This window comes from Macaca nemestrina, chromosome 11 (genome assembly GCF_043159975.1).
Source record: "Macaca nemestrina isolate mMacNem1 chromosome 11, mMacNem.hap1, whole genome shotgun sequence".
NCBI classification, from domain to species: domain Eukaryota; kingdom Metazoa; phylum Chordata; class Mammalia; order Primates; family Cercopithecidae; genus Macaca; species Macaca nemestrina.
Genome location: NC_092135.1, coordinates 71,156,725 through 71,174,776, shown reverse-complemented (window position 1 = coordinate 71,174,776; position 18,052 = coordinate 71,156,725). Strand labels below are relative to the sequence as shown.

Genomic DNA, 18,052 nt, shown 5'->3' with positions numbered 1-18,052 from the left:
AGGCACAATGGCCTAATTCAGGTCGAAAGTGCACACGCTTCAGGATCACGGGCAGCCATTCAGCTTGAAAAGCTGCCTAGCTCAAGAAACTTCAAGACGAAGACATGGGAAAAACAAAATGGCAAATAAAACAAAGATAAAGACAATCAAGGATTTGGGGAGTCTAATTAAACATCGCACAGGATCATGTTTTTAAAGCACTTGGCACAGAGATAGCTATAAAGTATAGTTAAATGTATTACTATTACTGAGAACTGAGGAAAGAAAAAAGGCAGGAAAAAGATGTCAGAAAGTGATGACAGTTAGGTAACCCGGGCAGGTAGGTGTTTAAAGGCTCTGGGAGTGGAGTTGAGGAGAGAATACAGGTCTAAAACTCCAGTCCTGGCTCTGTCTCCCTCTTGTGTGGTCTTGGACACTTGAGTTTACTACCACTTAATAGAGGATCTAACATTCTGGGCACTTGGGGTGAATTAGTTACAGTCCCTGTCTTTTTTTTTTTTTTTTTTTTTTTGAGACAGAGTCTCGCTCCGCTGCCCAGGCTGGAGTGCAATGGCCAGATCTCAGCTCACTGCAAGCTCTGCCTCCCGGGTTTACACCATTCTCCTGCCTCAGCCTCCCAAGTAGCATGTGCCACCTCGCCCAGCTAGTTTTTTTGTATTTTTTAGTAGAGACAGGGTTTCACCGTGTTAGCCAGGATGGTGTCGATCTCCTGACCTCGCGATCCGCCCGCCCGGCCTCCCAAAGTGCTGGGATTACAGGCTTGAGCCACCGCGCCCGGCCCGGCCCTGTCTTAAGTATTAGTTCACAGGGTTGTTTACCGTGCCTATCTTGATCATCTTACTGGTCACTTTCTGATGTCTTTTTCCTGTTTTTTTCTTCTCTCCCATTTTCAGTAGCAGTAATAATTGTAACTATGATTTAATTGTAGCTTATTTTAGGCCCTGTGGGTACTGTCTAAAAATCAGTAGGGTTGACCTAAATCAGCATTTCTCAAACTTGAGTAATGTATGGCATCCTTTTAAGGGAAAAGAATTATGAGATTCTCCTAGTATTACTCAATGACTTTGGTTGTGATGTTACTTAAAAGAAAACCGCCGCTCCAAAAAGCAGAAACCCCTTACCTGAGAGTTGTCATTCAGCTATACATCTCTCACAGATTTACAAAGTGAATAGAAACAAAATCAAACTGAATAGCATTAATTGGATATGAAGTATGATGATTTTTAGAGCAAAAGTGTTGTTCCCATCATGAATACAGTGCCTTCACCTACACAGTTCTGTCATCATTTTTCTCTGTTCCAATTACCGGGAAACCAAACTACTACATGCAGTGAACTTTGGCATAAATGCATTTCATGTGTATTTAAAATTTCCCCTTGTATTTTTAGCCCACCAAGATTAATATCAGTACTATTTGGCATTAAGAAAAACCCAGACTCAAACACTTAACTTGCATGGCAGTGTATAGTTTTGAGGTGGCCACACGGATGCTCCAGAATACATTCATACTAATTTTTTAGATTGTTCTGGAAATATGAACACAAAACTTAAAACATTTCTTAAAGAATGTGTGACCTTTAAAACACGTCTGAAGAACACTGAACCAAGTGATCCTTAAAATTCTACAAACTCTATTTCTTACCCTCTCTTTTTTTTTTTTTTTCCTTTGAAACAGAGTCTTGCTTTGTTATCCAGGCTGCAGTGCAGAGGCGTGACCTTGACTCACTGCAATCTCTGCCTCCTGGGTTCAAGCAATTCTCATACGTCAGCCTCCCAAGAAGCTGGTGTTTCAGGCACGTGCCACCATGCATGGCTAATTTTGTATTTTTAGTAGAGATGTAGTTTTGCCATGTTGGCCAGGCCGGTCTCGAATTCTTGCCTCAAGCAATCCACCCACCTTGGCCTGCCAAAGTGCTGGGATTACAGACATGAGCTACCGTCCTTGGCCTAATTCTTACTCTTAAAAAGTCTTAGCCAGGCATGGTAACACACATCTGTAATCCCAGCTACTCAGGAGGCTGAAGCAGGATAATTGCTGAAACCCAGAAGTTGGAGGTTGCAGTGAGTCAAGATTGTGCTGCAGCACTCCAGCCTGGATGACAGAACAAAACTCCATCTCAAATTAAAAAAAAAAAAAAAAAAAAAAAGTCTGTTGGCCAGGCACGGTGGCTCATGCCTGTAATCCCAGCACTTTGGGAGGCCAAAGCATGTGGATTACTTCAGCCCAGGAGTTCAAGACCAGCCTGGACAATGGTGAAACCCCATCTCTACAAAAAACACAAAAATTAGCCAGGTTTGGTGGTAAGTGCTCAGAGTCCTAGCTACTGGGGAGACTGAGGTGGGAGGATCACTTGAGTCTGGGAGGTGGAGGCTGCAGTGAGCCATTATGGCGCCACTGCACTCCAGCCTGGGTGACAGAGTGAGATCCTGTGTGGAAAAAAAAAAAGGAAAAAGTCTGTCCTTGATGATAACTTACACATAGTAGGTACTCAGTTTAATACTGGTTTAAATTGATTACACTTTGGTATATAAAATTATCCGATCCAATCTTTCTTAAAAAGCAGAGATTTTTATCTGCATAATTTTCCTGGTACAGTTCTTATAAGTGCCACATAAAAATAGACTTATTAAATTCAGCAAATTTGTTGAAATATGTCCTTGTAGCAAACAGTGTAGACTAATCACTAGAGAATAACAATGTGCTGGAAAGGTTATGCCTTTACTCTGTTCTAAGAGAATTATTGCACCTGCAGGCCCTTGCCGCCTAAATAGCCATGCTTTATATCATTTGCTATTCTCGTACTCTTCTCTTTATGGGCCACAGCTGACAAGATCAGGAATGGACACCTACCCAACATAGGGTCTGCTGAGCAACCCGCAACCTCTGCAGTCTGTTTAAAAAAATATGAGCTGAGCCAAATAGACTCTCTTGGCACTTTGAGACAAGAAATATGGAAGGCTTGAAGGTTTTACTGGTTAAAGGTGGGAGCTGCAGCTAAAACTTCAGGAAGTAGCAGCTAGGATGGGAAGCCTGTGGCTGCAAGCTGAAGGAGGGAGAGCAGTGAAGATCAGACGGTGGTGGCTGGAAAGCAGCAGCTCTGTGGGGGTAGCGGAGTCACATTAATGGCAGAGCACAAGCGCAAGGATCTGCCCCTAGAGCCACCTCACATTCTGAACCATCTCCAGCTCCAGTCTTTATGGGGTTCTCCCCTATTACAGTTCCATTTCTTGGACTGCCTTGGGCAAATAGCTAACTTCTCTATGTCTCAGTTTCCTCAACTGTAACATGGAGATGATAATAGACTCTACCTCATAGGGTTGGTGTGAAGATTAAATAAGGAAAGGGTTTAGAACCAGGCTTGGCACATACATAATGAATACTCACTCAATACATGTTAACTCTAATCATAATCATTACTTCCATGATGTGTTTTATATTACGCTACAGAAAATTCTGTTGTGTTTGAACTAGATAGAATGAGACTCTTTCTTATAGAAAAACTTCAGTAAAACAGGCAGGAGAAGCTGGGCGTGGCAGCTCACGCCTGTAATTCCAGCACTTTGGGAGGCCAAGGTGGAAGGATCACTTGCATCCAGGAGTTTGAGACCCCAGCCTGGGCAACATCTCATCTCTACAAAAGATTAAAAATAAAATATCCAGGTGTAGTGGTGTGTACCTGTAGTCTCAGCTCCACAGGAGGCTGAGGAGGGGGGATTGCTTGAATCTGGGAGGTCAAGGCTGTAGTCAATTCTGATTGTGCCACTGCGCTCAGCCTGGGTGACAGAGTGAGACCCTGTCTCAAAAAACCAACATAACCAAGCAGATGTTGTTGATTTCCTTTTGAGTTTCCTTGGAACTTCATCTATATTGGTAAAGAAGAATGGGACTTCTGAAAATTGCCTAATGTCTTAGTCAGTTTGAGCTGTTTTAACAAATTACCATAGACTGGGTGACTTGTCTTAAAACAAATTTGTTTCTCACAGTTCTGGAGGCTGGGAAGTCAGATCAGACATGGTTGGGTTCTGGTTAGGGCCCTCTTCTGGGCGGCAGGCTGCCATCTTCTTGCTGTATCCTCATGTAGAAGAGGAGAGGCGAGGAGGGGAGGGGAGGGGAGAGGAGGGGAGGGGAGGGGAGAGGAACCAAGCTCTCTCATCTCTCATGACTCTCCTTATGGGGTACTAATTCCATCATGAGGGCTCCACCCTCATAAGCTAATTACTCCAAAAGCCCCTGATATGATTTGGCTGTGTGTCCCCACCCAAATCTCATCTGGATTTGTTATCCTTACATGTCAGGGGAGGGACTGGGTGGGAGGTGATTGCATCATGGGGACGGTTCTCCCATGCTGTTCTCACGATAGTGAGTGAGTTCTCATGAGAGCTGATGGTTTTAAAGTGTGGCACTTCCTCGTTCTTGCTTATATTCCCTCCTGCTGCTTTGTGAAGAAGGTGCCTGCTTCCCCATTGCCTTCCGCCATGATTGTAAGTTTCCTGAGACCTCTTAGCCATGCTTCCTGTTAAGCCTGCAGAACTCTGAGCCAATTAAACCTCTTTTGCTTTATAATTACCCAGTCTCAGGTAGTGCTTTATAGCAGTGTGAGAATGGACTAATACAGGCCCCATCTTCAAATGTTGTCACATTGGAGATTAGGGTTTTAACATATGAATTTGCCGGAGGACAAACATCCAGTTTGTAACAACCAGCTAGCATTGGATTAATAGAGCTCTTATTTTTGGTAAACTTATTTTGAGCCTTTGATAAAATAAGATAAGTGATTTGCATAATGGCTCAAATTTAAGGAAAGATCATCATTGAGTGTGTTATATTAAATGCAGGAGCTAGTGATTGTTAGACAAAGACAAAGAATAATAGAGTAGGCTAAGTCCCGAGATCTTCAAGTTCAGAGCCTCAGGTCCCTCAGGCAAGGATGAAGTGCAAAGGGGAAGGGGGAGTGGAAAATGGAGAGGAATGCAGAAAGAACCAAAGAACGGCAAAGGAGTGGGGAACGAATGACTCCTGTCCCACAAAATAAATGATTTTTCTTTTGCCATTTTATGTTTCAATCTCTTTCTTTCCAAGTTTCCAATTTGGTCGATAGGGAAATAATTCTCTTTACCTCTGAGGCTTGTTTCTGAATTAGCAATGGAAACTAGAGAGAATGCAGGGCCGATACCTAACACCCAGTGGGTGTCAGCTAATATTTGCTTGACTGAATTGAACATTAAAACTTATTTTAAAGACAACTTTGTTAGAAATGTTTATTCCATAAAGCATGCAACCTCTCTATAGCACCATGAAATCCAGAGGAAACCAACACAGGCCTGGTGAAGGAAAGAAGAAATGTAATTGCCTTAATGTCTTGCTTTTAGAAGCATTTACTCATCTACTAATTCATGAAGACTCTTCCACTGTTTATGGAAACTCAAGAACATTCAACTGTACCATAACAAAAGCATTAACTTACAGCTGATAGACCTCATGAACACTATTTTTACTGGAGATCAAACACTTCACAAAGCATAAGCTTCAATGAGAACAGAGAAGAGAAGAGCCAGAGCTGGGTGGCCTTGAGCTCTGCCTTTGCCCATAGCTGACTGAGTGATGGGGCAGGTGCTTCAGAACCCCACAGGCTTTGGTTTCTTTATCTGCAAAATGAGCACCCTGAACTTCTGTAAATGGTCTTCAAGAAGCCTTCCTGCTCTAACACTCAGTTGAACTATGCTCACGTCCAGATTTTAGATTGGGAAAATGTGAAACACGCAGAAACAGCAAAGCTTAGAAAAGAAGATACCAAATTACAATGGGGAGGCCAGATATTTAACTGGTGCCTGTGGTTGCAAGCCTGTGAGATGACAGCCCCCGCCCTCAATAATTCTCACTTCCTGATGTTTGTACCCTTGTGCAGTCCTCCCACATTAAGTAGGTTGACCTGTGTGTACCTGTCTATACACTAGGATCTTATGGAAATGGCTGGGTGTGACTTCTGGGGCTAGGTCATGATAAATATTGTGGCTTTTACCTTATCTTCCTGATCACTCTTTCTGTGGGAATCCAGCCATCATGTCATGAGGATCCTTAAAGATACAGAAAGGTCCACATAGTGAGGAGCTGAGGCCTCCCAGAAACACCAGCACCCTCTGAGAGGACCATTTTAGAAGCAGATTCTCCAGCCCCAGTCAAGCCTTCAGATGAATGAGGCTCCAGTCAATGTCTTGATTGACAGTCACTTCATTAAAATCCCAAGCCAGAACCAGCCAGCTAAGCCACTCCTGAATTCCTGACCTACAGGAACTCTGTGAGATAGTAAATGCTTGTTCTTATTTTAAACCACTAAGTTCTGGGGTGATTTGTTACATAGTATTACATAGCTATTGTGATGTTTGTAAGAAAAATACAGTTGCTCTTGTTGAGTGTTTATATAACGTGCATTGGGTATTTCATCTTCCTTCTTTTTATTTTTTATTTATTATTTTATTTTTTTTGAGATGGAGTTTTGCTCTTGTTGCCCAGGCTGAAGAGCAATGGTGCGATCTCGGCTCACTGCAACCTCTGCCTCCCGGGTTCAAGTGATTTTCCTGCCTCAGCCTCCTGAATAGCTGGGATAACAGGTGCCCGCCACCATGACTAATTTTTGTATTTTTAGTAGAGATGGGGTTTTACCATGTTGGCCAGGCTGGTCTCGAACTCCTGACCTCAGGTGATCCACCTGCCTCAGCCTCCCAAAGTGCTGGGATTACAAGTGTGAGCCACTGCGCCCGGCCTCACCTTCATTCTTCAATTTAGTCATTCATTTGAAAATTTATTGAGGACTTACTCTGAGCCAGGTGATAGAAATTCAGTAATAAAGTTTCCTACCTTCAAGAAGCTTATAGTCTGGGAAGCTAGGGGTTGGGTGGGTGGTAGTCAACTATAAACACCTATAACAGATGCCACTCGTATTCTTGCTTTAACATCGCTTTTTCTGTTTCTGCCAGTGTTTTGAGTACATAAACTTTGGCTGGGACTTCAGTGGCTGAAGAGATGCTCATCAGTTACTGCCACATGATTGTTTTAGTTTTAATAAGAGTGATCAATACCATCAGCTCCCCCTTTAAATGCTAATGAATGCTTTAACACAGCAGATGCAGACATACAGTACACTGCAGATTAAAATTAGGCACAAAATTAAATTGCTTACACATAGCAAAGAAGCCAGTTTGGACATCTTGATAATCAGCCACTACCAGCTGACAAATCTTGAATTGTCCCCACACCAACACAAAGCCTCCCCTAGTCTCAGTCAGAAGAGGCATCATCTGGCAACTAATGAGGGTGCTGGTGTCTTTGGGTAAGAGAAAGGAAAGGAAAACTGCCAGGTCAGACTTTCAGTAAAGCTTTGTGTACTTTTAGAAGTAGACACAGCAGGACCGTAGAGGGCACTCGGATCAGGAACAATTTATATTCATTAAAGAGACAGAACTTTGGGCCTCTGAAAAGGAAAGCCAAATAGTGAGATTCTATGAATGTCCAAAAGGACATTCACATGTCTATGTGTGAATTTCACACATATCTGTGTGCGAATTTCACAGTAATTGGGAAATTAAATTGACATAATGACATTCATTGCATGAAATGCTTTCTTGACAAAAACATCTCTCAATATTTATATAATTTGGATCAAAATATTTTATCTATAAGTAGAGTCACACACGACTGTGTGAACATACATAGTATTTCTATTCTTTTTTATTCGTGTGACAGGTGTTTAATGAGAACTTGTATTTATAGTGCTATGCTAGGTGTCAAAATTCAAAATGGAAAATGAGCACAGTTCACTATGATACAAGGGGCTTCTTAGGAAAAATAGACTGGCCTTTCCCTTGGTGTCCTTGGCATACCCAGAATCTGCTCTCAGTAATACACCCCAAAACTTAATCAGCGTCTCAGAGTTGTACTTAGAGGCCAACTCACATTAGCAAAGCTCACAGGAGACTGATGTATAAAATTAGAATGGTAATTATGCCAACATTAGACCTAACTCCTAGCTGGATTGGAGACTTCTGTTAAGGTCACTTAATGAACATGAAATTAGAACAATAATTTAAATGATTTGATGTGTGTTAGCCTGATTAATAAGGTAATCAATCCATTCAGCAAATAGATTGAGTATCAACTATGTATTGGAGACAGATTATCAACTATATATTGGAGATACACAGGGGATCGAGATAGGCACAATCCTGCTTTCATGAAGCCAATAGTCCAGTGAGGCATACAGATGAGCACATCTTGAGAGATTTATTACAATAGAGGGGGATAAATATGGTTGAGTAACCGAAAGTTTCTATGTGAGCTACAAGGGTGGGCCTAACTCAGACATGGGGATCTGGAAAGGTTTCCTGGAGGTGGTAATGTCTCAGTAGAGAGCTGAAAGGTGACTTAAGCAGACAATACAGGGGCAGCTGGTTCGGGGGTCGGGGGAGAGAAGGAGCACAAAGTTTTGAAGACAAAGGAGGGTTTGGCAGCTAATTCAGTGTGGCTGCAGTGTGATCTGTGGTTGCTTCACTGTTGGGGTGATGCAAAAGAGGTTCACAGGAGCGGGGTTATAGGACCATCTCGACACCAGGTACATATTTCTCAGGCTGAATGGATTCTCACATCACTTTGGGAGGGATTATGCTGGATAATATTATCTAGTTTACAGGGCCACCACCTGAGACTGGGCAGGTCGTGCCCTGCCTGAAGGTCTCGCTTGCCCAGCATGGCTAACCTTTTCCTTTATGGGTCGCCTTCTTCTAGGCTTCCACTGATGACCAGCTTTGGCTGTTCCAACTCACCACAGCCTGTAAAAGACTCATGCTCTCTTTGGATTGCTTCGTACCTGCAGCATGTTTTCATGCCTGGGAGGTATTGTAGCCATTTCATCAATGAACTCTCAGAGCTTAGTCTTACTTCCCTTATTGTCAAGGTCTTGGGCAGCGCTGCACTGTACTCACAGAGCACCTGCAAAGGAGTGGATTTGTCAGGGTGAAGTAACAGTGCCAGAGAGTGTGTGATAAAGGGCCTCGGAGAGGAGCAGAATGGAGAAGTGGCTGGAGCTGTTGGGGGAGGTCTCCAGGGAGGCAGGACTTCAGCAGGACCCCGAAAGCTGAGTAAGTTTCGTCAGGGTGGTAGGCAAGGAGTTTCTCTGGTAGACTTGGGTAATGGGACATAGATTATAGAAACTTAATCCTCATTTTAGTGTGGAATGAACTATGAGGTTATAAGTCTTCATTCTTCATATAAGTCTGTGGGTTCGGTCATGTAATATTTGGTCAGCTGGTACACTAAAGCCTTGACAGTTTTGACCATACATTTGGCACTTTTTCCACTTTAGCATCTAATAAACCAGTTCCAGTAACAGCAGATAGTAAGAAGCTGAGTCCAGGTCTTGCGCTCTGATTTCCCCAGGGCACCCCAGCTTCACTGTAGTTTCTCAGATCCAATGATGGCAAGAGAGTTGATACGCCTCCTAAGTGCAGTCTCTGTAATTTAAAATTTCAGGGAGGTTACATCCTGAACAAGGTGGCACAGCTACATCATGACATCTTAAAACCGAGTAGTTTCTGAGAACCAGAGTTGTAGAAACATACCACATCTGTACGAACTTGTTGAAGTGTAAAGATAGATTGTAGAGAAGGTACTTAAAAAGCTTATGAAATATAAAATATTTTGGTACAACTGAATTGGAAAAGTTGCAGTTAAGTAAGAATGCCTTGAGGTGTATCCAGGATGTTTTGACCCTGCCATTTTGAACTACTGGGGATTCTGACCCTACTGTTTTGATCCTGGAGACATTTTGACTCTACTTATACATAAAACATTTTGATCTGAATTATATAAATATTGAGAAATGTTTTTGTCAAGAAAGCATTTCATGGATTGAATGTCATTATGTCAATTTAATTTCCCGATTAGTTTCCTATCCAACATAATGCTGTTTCCCATTTGTATATTATTATTGTTTTGAGACAAGGTCCCACTCTGTCACCCAGGCTGGAGTGCAGTACCATGATCTTGGCTCACTGCAGCCTCAGCCTCCTGGGCTTAAGGGATCCTCCCACCTCAGCCTCCCCAGTAGCTGGGACTACAAACATGTAGCTAATTTTTGTACATTTCGTAGACACCAGGTCTCATTATGCTGCCCATGTTTCAAACTCCTGGGCTTATGGGATCCTCCTGTCTCAGTCTCCCAATGTGCTGGGATAACAGGTGTGAGCCACTACACCTGGCCACATTTTTTATTGTACTGGTTTTTTCCCATGGGATCAATTCTTTTCGATTTAAATTTTACAATGAAGATTTTGCATATCAATTTTTTGTTGTTATTCATACTGCATGTTACCAATTATAGCTTCTGCCACTGTGAGTTTCCCTTTATAGTTACTATAAATTAGGTAAGAACCTCATTTTCCCAGGTCAGATTTTACTGTTCTGAATTTTACTGTAAATAGCTTTAAATATTACATTTTAATTTTTATTATTTTTATGAGCTATGTTCATTATAAATTGGCTGAAAACAATGGATAATTATATTTCTTTCTAAAGTAGTCCTTGATTAAAAAAAAAATCCCCAGTTCTCCTATACAGTTTTGGAATTATCGAATTAATTCAGCCTAGGTCCATTGTATTGCTAATGCGGTGACTGTGCAAAGATCTAACCATCCTGCTTTCTCTGGGCTTTGCCTGGAATAAAGACCGCCTCTATGGTAGCAACCAATATAGACTTGGTGCTTCCAAACTAGCTCTGAAGCCTATTTAGGGAAAATCTCCACATTTAGAGGTGCCCTGTCCAAGATATACTCCTTCGATTTGTTTCTACTGTAATTTTTTTCTCCTAATCCTAATATCCCTTTCTTTCTTTTTTCCTTTCTTCTTCTTCTTTTTTTTTTTTGGTCTTAACCTCACCCCTTGCAACTAATACAGTTTCTCATTGTTGGCTACTGATTTATTTTTATGGGGAAAAAAAAAGTCCTGTTAATCCCTGCTTTGCTCTTGACTTACGTTCATCTTTCAACCTGGCAAGTGACTTTTGGTGAATAAACATCATTAGGAAAAAAAAAAAAAGAGAACATCCAACTTATTATTTCTTTACAGTCAAGAAGCAGACTGCAGATGTTCTTACTTTGATTTTGACTGGGAGCATTGATGCTGACAAGTATTTTTCCGTGAGATATTACGAAGTGGTCAGTTTTGTGGGCTGGTGGAATAACCTCTTTGCAGTCACTGACTGCACTAAATAGGGCCGAGATCATTGAGTTACTTTATTATCAGCTTGGATTCCCTACCCCATAACCGAAAGCAAGATGGAAGAAAGTAGCATGAAACTAGCAATGATTTTTATAGCGCCTTTTAAACCAGACTCTTCAATAATTCCCCAGAATGCAAATTTTGTTTCACAATTAAGGCCATACTTTCCACTCCTTTCAGAGTGACTCAGTCAAGACTGTTCATCTATTTATCCAAAAATTCTAATCACAGAAAATATTTTATTGCTTATTTAGAAACAGCATGATACTAAGATAGCATGTTTTGCATTAGTCTACTTTTCTTTAAATTTAAATGAAGGACAAAATGGAAAGATAATTGAAAACAGGCTATGCTTGATAGCTTCATGAGAAAGGATCATGGTGGAACTGAAAACCTTAGAAGTTGGTTACACATGATGGAAAAGAGGCCCTCACGAACTGATTACACCATTCCCATTGCTTTGCTTGTAAATGCATTTGGCACACAATAAAACTTTTAGAAAATCAAGTTGTTGAATCAATGTTTAGGTGATGACAACTTCCCTTGTAAATAAAGGTCACTTCCTATAACTTTGACTTTAGTATTGATTGATTGATCGAGACAGGGTCTTGGTCTGTTGCCCAGGCTGCAGTGCAGTCACGTCTTACTTACAGCCTTGACCTGCCAGGCTCAAGTGATCTTCCTGCCTCAGTCTCCTGAGGGGCTGGGACTACAAGCATATGCCACCATGCTCAACTAATTTTTGTATTTTTTTGTAGAGATGGTGTCTCCCTATCTGACCCAGATAGGCTGGTGACCCAGGCTGGCCTTGAACTCCTGGGCTCAAGCAATCCTCCTGGCTTAGTCTCCCAAAGTGTTGGGATTACAGGTGTGAGCCACCATGCCCCGCCCACCTTGACTTTAATGCTACCGAAATACAGTTTTCCCCACCAGGCCTCAAGTAATGTATCACACACAGCAGGGCAGCTACCCTGAGAACATATGCATGTACTCAGATGACCAGCTTCTTTTAAAAAAGAATTCAAACCCACAGAATTAGAAGAGTGTCCTTTGGATTTCTACAGAGCACTGAGAATCCTATGTAGGGTTTAAGTGAATGCTAAACAGGGTTACTGAATGTTGCACAGAATCTCAGAATATTGAAAGTAACATTTATTGATTTGACATATAATAAGTTTGTTGTTACCTGACTTTTTGGTTTGTAAAACATGAAGCATTTCACAAGTTGGATCCCACCATTTCTGCCCTAAGCTGCAGACAGTCTCCTGGCACCCCCACCGGTTTACCTCTTTGCCCGCAGCTGCTCAGAGCTGTCTTGCCGCAAGGCTGATATTTACTGTCTGACTCCAACAAGGATGTTGGTAATTTTAAATTTTTCTGGCTTTTAGCTTGTGACGTTATTATCTTGCTCTGTGTCTGTTTTCTTTTAGATTTTAGATTTCTGACATCCCAAGAGGCCTTTATGGAGTGTTGTTTTATCCTCTTTGCTCCTTCTTTGTTGAAATTTAGAAAATAATATTTGAAAGCAGTCCCTGGGAACTTAGGGAGAGAAAGAACCACAAATCCAGGCAATTTAAATCTTTGGTTTCTGATAAATTGTATATGAATGAGATATGCATCATAATCAACATTAAATTCAGTAACTTTTTTTATTACTGAAAAATGACAAGCCAGATCAGTTCAACTCTGACCATCATAAAAACACAAGTATCTTACTAAAATAAATACTAAATACTAACCAGCAGGGCTGAGCCAAAGGGTGAGATGAGTGAGGTACCTGTCTTGGGCACAAAATTTAAGGGGACATCAAAAAAAAAAAAGGGGGAGAAAGAAAGAAAACCAAAAAGAAACAACAAAAAACCCCAAACCAAAAAACTCGATAATCAAGCTAAATGATATTTTAATGCATTACTTTAAAAAATAAAACAAATGAAAAAAAATTATGATGAACAAAATATAAATGTTAAAGACAAGACCAGTAACAGTGCCTTGCCAGGCCATATTGCATCCTCAGTCAACAGGAAAAATCAGTAACACTCATTCTGTCATTACCTAAAAATTTGATTTTTTTTGTTGACCTTATTTGCCTTACCCTCATCCTGGCCCTGCTAACCAGAATATCAGTGGTTAGGGTAAAAAGATGGCATAACCTTTCCTCTAAGAATGTTCACTCAAGGGAGAAAATACGTGTAGTGATTTTCAAGCCTAGTTATGATCACTGGGTAACCAATATCCATAATTTTGACCCTGGTTTGGCTATAGTCTCAATTAGAAGGTATTTCCCAATCCCAAAAATGGAAGTGTTGTCTTTTTGTTAATTCAATATGAAGGGATCATATTACCAAAAACCATTACATTTCTTTCTTTCTTTCTTTCTTTTTTTTAACCTGCTTAGAAAAACTCATGTAGTTCAATTCATCAAAAGTTTCTCCATCCCCGGTGGTCCCCTCTGGCTCTCTCTTTATTGGTTTTGGCGGGGGAGGGCCTGTGGGGCTTTTTCCGGTATTCCACTTTTGTCCAGCCCCCTTCGCTGACTTTGCTCTCCTCTTCACTGGCTCTTGAGTCAGTCTCAGGGTGCAAAGGCATCCCTGGTATGGTGTTGGGTTGATGGAGGTCCCTAGGGCTTCTCTTGAAGTCAGGCGACTGGTGAGGATTGAGTGGTGACTGAGAAACCCTGTAGAACTTTCCAGGATATCTTCCTCTTGAAGGAGTGGAATGCTGACTTTTTCCACTGTATCTTCCTCTAGGAGAAGAATTGAGTGATATACTACCACGTCCATATTTGTTCCTGCTTCTGTCTGAGTATCGACCCCTCTCTGAAGAGGTGTCAGTATTGCCACTGGAAAAGCCACTGTCCCTAGAGCTGAGATGCAGGGAAGAGAAGTTTTTGGTCAGTCCATACTGAGTAGGAGAGGAGCTTCTGGACTGGTTCACAGGTGTAATCTGTTGATACTTAATGGGCACCTGGGTCCGTCTCACAGCAGCAGCATAGGAATCCTGGCCATCAAGGTATGAGAAGAATGGTGACCCCAGAATAGGATTGCTCTGGGAACGCTGTAAAGAAGTGTTGGATGCAATCTGCCGCATCCTCAGAGTATCTAACCACTGGCAATCAGCACCTGCGGGAGAAATGGAAATGAGCATCTTTGAAGCCACAGTAAAGCTGCATGCCTAATTCATACGCCTGTCTTAGGATAATTCAAGGCTGTTTGGGATGCTCTAAGCTTTACCATTCATAGAAATTCTAGGCTACGTATAAGGACATTTCCTTTATTACAAATACTTTAAAAAATAAGGACATTTACACTTAGTCAATCTATGCTATGTGCTTGGCATTGTTCCATGGGCTTTCCTTACACTATCTGATTTAATCCTCTCGATAATCTTCTTAGGTAAACACTAATAGTCTTATTCTATAAATGAGGAAGCTTGGGAGGTCAAATAACTTGCCCAAGATCACTCAGTCAATAATACCAAGTCCTTCTGCATCTAAATCCCATCTTCTTCCTACATAGTTGTGTTCTCACTTCTAGAAAGTATGTCCAGGTGGCAGGGGCAAGTTTAGTAAACAAAAGGTTTTTTGGCAACCTGCACTTTTAAAACCTCAAGGACCCTAAATGCAGATAAAATAAATGAGGTTCCGAAGGTTGAGACAGCTAGAGATTGTTTGAAAGAAAGACCGTTCATGTGTCCAGAGGAGAGATCCTGAGGCTCGGGAATAAGAAGTATTTTCAGCACAAAAAAATGAAGCTGCGTTGGCAAGTAGGAAGAAGTTCAGATAAAAGAAAATGGTGAATTGACAAGGACCATTTAGTAAGCTATATTTCAGTGAATAAGCAAGTTCCTCACACCTGAGATCTTTTCTGCTCCCCCGAGCCCGAGCCTGAACAATGTTGCTGGAGTTCCTGGGTGGTCCTCCCAGCCTCAGCTTCCTCGGCTACTCCACCCTCTGCTCGCGCAGATGACGCGTGTGGAGGGTATCAGAGCATGCATGTCTCTGTCTCCCTCACTGCCTGCGCACAGGTGACCCATACCTCTGAGGTGAGTGACTTGCCCAGACAATTCCAGAGACTCCTCCCAGGCTTCAATGCATCACAACGCCTTCTTTTGTTGTTGTTATTGTATGTATGTGTGTATTTTATTGTGGTAACAACCACATTTTTCCATCCTAGCTTTTTTTTTTTTTTTTTGAGACAGAGTCTTACTCTGTCGCCCAGGCTGGAGAGCAGTGGCCGGATCTCAGCTCACTGCAAGCTCCGCCTCCCGGGTTTACGCCATTCTCCCGCCTCAGCCTCCTGAGTAGCTGGGACTACAGGCGCCCGCCACCTCGCCCGGCTAGTTTTTTGTATTTTTAGTAGAGACGAGGTTTCACCGTGTTAGTCAGGATGGTCTCGATTTCCTGACCTTCTGATCCGCCCGCCTCGGCCTCCCAAAGTGCTAGGATTACAGGCGTGAGCCACCGCGCCCGGCCCATCCTAGCCATTTTTAAGTCTATAGTTCAGTACTGTTAGTATATTCACATTGTTGTGCAACAGATCTCTATAATTGTTTCATCTTGCAACACTGAAACTCTAGACCCACTAATCTCTACCTTCCTCTTTGCCCTTTTCCCTTCCCTTCTCCCCTGTCCCCGACTCCCACTTGTTAACTATCTTCTCCTTCCTGTTTCTATGACTTTGACTACAGTAGATACTTCACATGAGCAGTATCATACAGAATCACAATGCCTTCTTTCCCTCCCATTGACTTCTCTGGAATTTTGGCTTCCAATAGAACCCTGATTTTGCTCAGTCTCCAACCCCCTCCATGTAGCCATGTGATCGGGAGAGTTGACCGCATTCTGGCTCCAGGGATCGACTTTAATTAGTTTAAGTCAGATGTGCTCATGCTATGTTTAGGGACGGACAAGTTGCTCTATTCTGGCCAAAGCAGAATTGGTGAGGGATAGTCTGTTGGGGGGTTCTAGAAAAGTTTTCCTTACTCCTATATATAAGAACAGGTAGGGACCTAACCCGTTATTTCCTCTGGGCATTGCCATATCTTTGTGTGATGACTGTAAACAGGAGAGGAGCCGAGGGCAAAGGCAGCCTATTGAGCATGGCAGGGCGGAAAGAAGGGAAGGTTCATTCCACTATCTGAATATGGTTGAGCCGGCTTATCTTACTGCACCTGGAGCCTGCCCTGCCTCTGAACTTCTTGTTATGGAAGATAATAAATTTTATTACAGTTTAAATCAGTGGTTTAAGGACTTTAGAGTTGTTCTTAATCACCGGGAAGGCTCCTTAAAATGCAGATTGCAGGTCCTACCCCCAGAGTTCTGGTTCAGTAAGTCTAGGTTTGGGCCTGAGGATCTGGATTTCTAGTAAGTTCACAGGTGATCCCGATGCTGCTGGTCCTGGGGCCACACTTGGGAAACTATTGGAGTAAGGCAGTTGAAACTGGGTTTTCTGCTACTTGAAGCTCAAAGATAGATCTTAACTGATTGAGGTGGTATCCTCCGAGTCTTCAGATCATCTAAAAATGTCATAATTAAGTTTCTGGAATCTAGCACACATCTAATACGGGAACACTAACTTACTTGAGTCAGACCTACTTCCGGGGTTGCCGTCTGAATTGGTGAATAATGTCTGAATGGCAAGTTGGACTGCTTTCACTTCATCCTGAGGTTTTGTTCTACTCCACTGAATCGAATGGACATGTTTAGTGCTTTTTGGAGTTCTAACATCACTCTGGTTAAAAAAAAAAAAAAAAAAAAAAAAAGACACATATAACCAAATAGACAAACACATATAAAATAGGAAAGAAAGACATCCAGGTTATTATATCACTTCAATTTCACTTCTTAGAACACTATCATAATGCACTAGGAAAATATTCTGAATGGTTGGCCCAAATATGCTCATTTGATGAAAAGAAAATGTTTAACCACTTTATTTCTTAGTGGGTTATAGCACTTATTCCTTAATGAATTATAACATATATTTCTTAGTAAACTATAGTAGCTAAAAATATGGTTGTCTTCTCCCAGAATTTATTATATTTGACAAATCTCAACTTACCTCTTTGTTTAATAAGAAATAAAAATTTACCTCTTCTATTTATAGTACTTGAAGGCAGATGTTTTGTTGAATAAATGAAAATGTGACCACCATGTTTGCCTCAGAGTGAATTCGGATCATCAAGGGAACTGAGTGAATGCGGTGGGGTGAATCACCTACATGGAGGGGGAACGGTCTCAGATGCAAAAGTGAGACAGGATCAAAAAGTAAGAAATGGGGACCAGGAAGAGGACACTAGGTCAAGACACATCACTTTCTTGTCCTGAAATCTCCCTCCTCACTAGCTGTCACCAATCAGTGTCAATTAAAGAGTCTCCAGGTTCAATACAGTTAGGGAAATCTGTTTTTAAAAACTCTGAAGTGAAAAACCCAGACAAAAGTGGCATATCATCATGGGGTCTACAAAAGGAGGAGGAGGGAGAGAGAAGAAGAAAAAGAACTGGGTGTGCTGTCTCCAAAACTGTCTAAGGCAGGCAGAGATAGAATCTGGTTGTTCTAATTGTCCGATTACTAACAAGAGGGCTTTTCCTGAGTAGTGAGGACCAGTTAACAGACTTTAGAATAGTCTGGATTCCAACTTCCTCAAGACCAACCAGCCTCTTTTGTTTGGGTTTTGTACCTCACAAGCAATGCTTTGACAAATAATGTAACTTCTTCTCAGATGCCTGACAACCTTAGCAGGTAAGGATAAATAACTGCTGTAAAACTTTTTGGCTTCCAGCCT

The 18,052-nt window shown here is 41.8% G+C and overlaps 1 protein-coding gene across 3 annotated transcripts in view; it reads right to left on the bottom strand.

Moving 5' to 3' along the window:
- Window positions 1–12,400: 12,400 nt before the first annotated feature.
- Window positions 12,401–18,052, bottom strand: part of MAP3K20 (mitogen-activated protein kinase kinase kinase 20) — a 193,917-nt gene continuing 188,265 nt past the window's right edge. For all 3 annotated transcript variants that reach the window (XM_011743951.3, XM_011743952.3, XM_011743953.3), the window contains 2 exons: window positions 16,848–16,998; window positions 12,401–14,388 (listed from right to left, as the gene is read on the bottom strand). In XM_011743951.3, coding sequence (XP_011742253.2) covers window positions 13,688–14,388; window positions 16,848–16,998 — 852 coding nt within the window. In that variant the 3' untranslated portion in view covers window positions 12,401–13,687. The remainder of the gene's footprint in view (window positions 14,389–16,847; window positions 16,999–18,052) is intronic.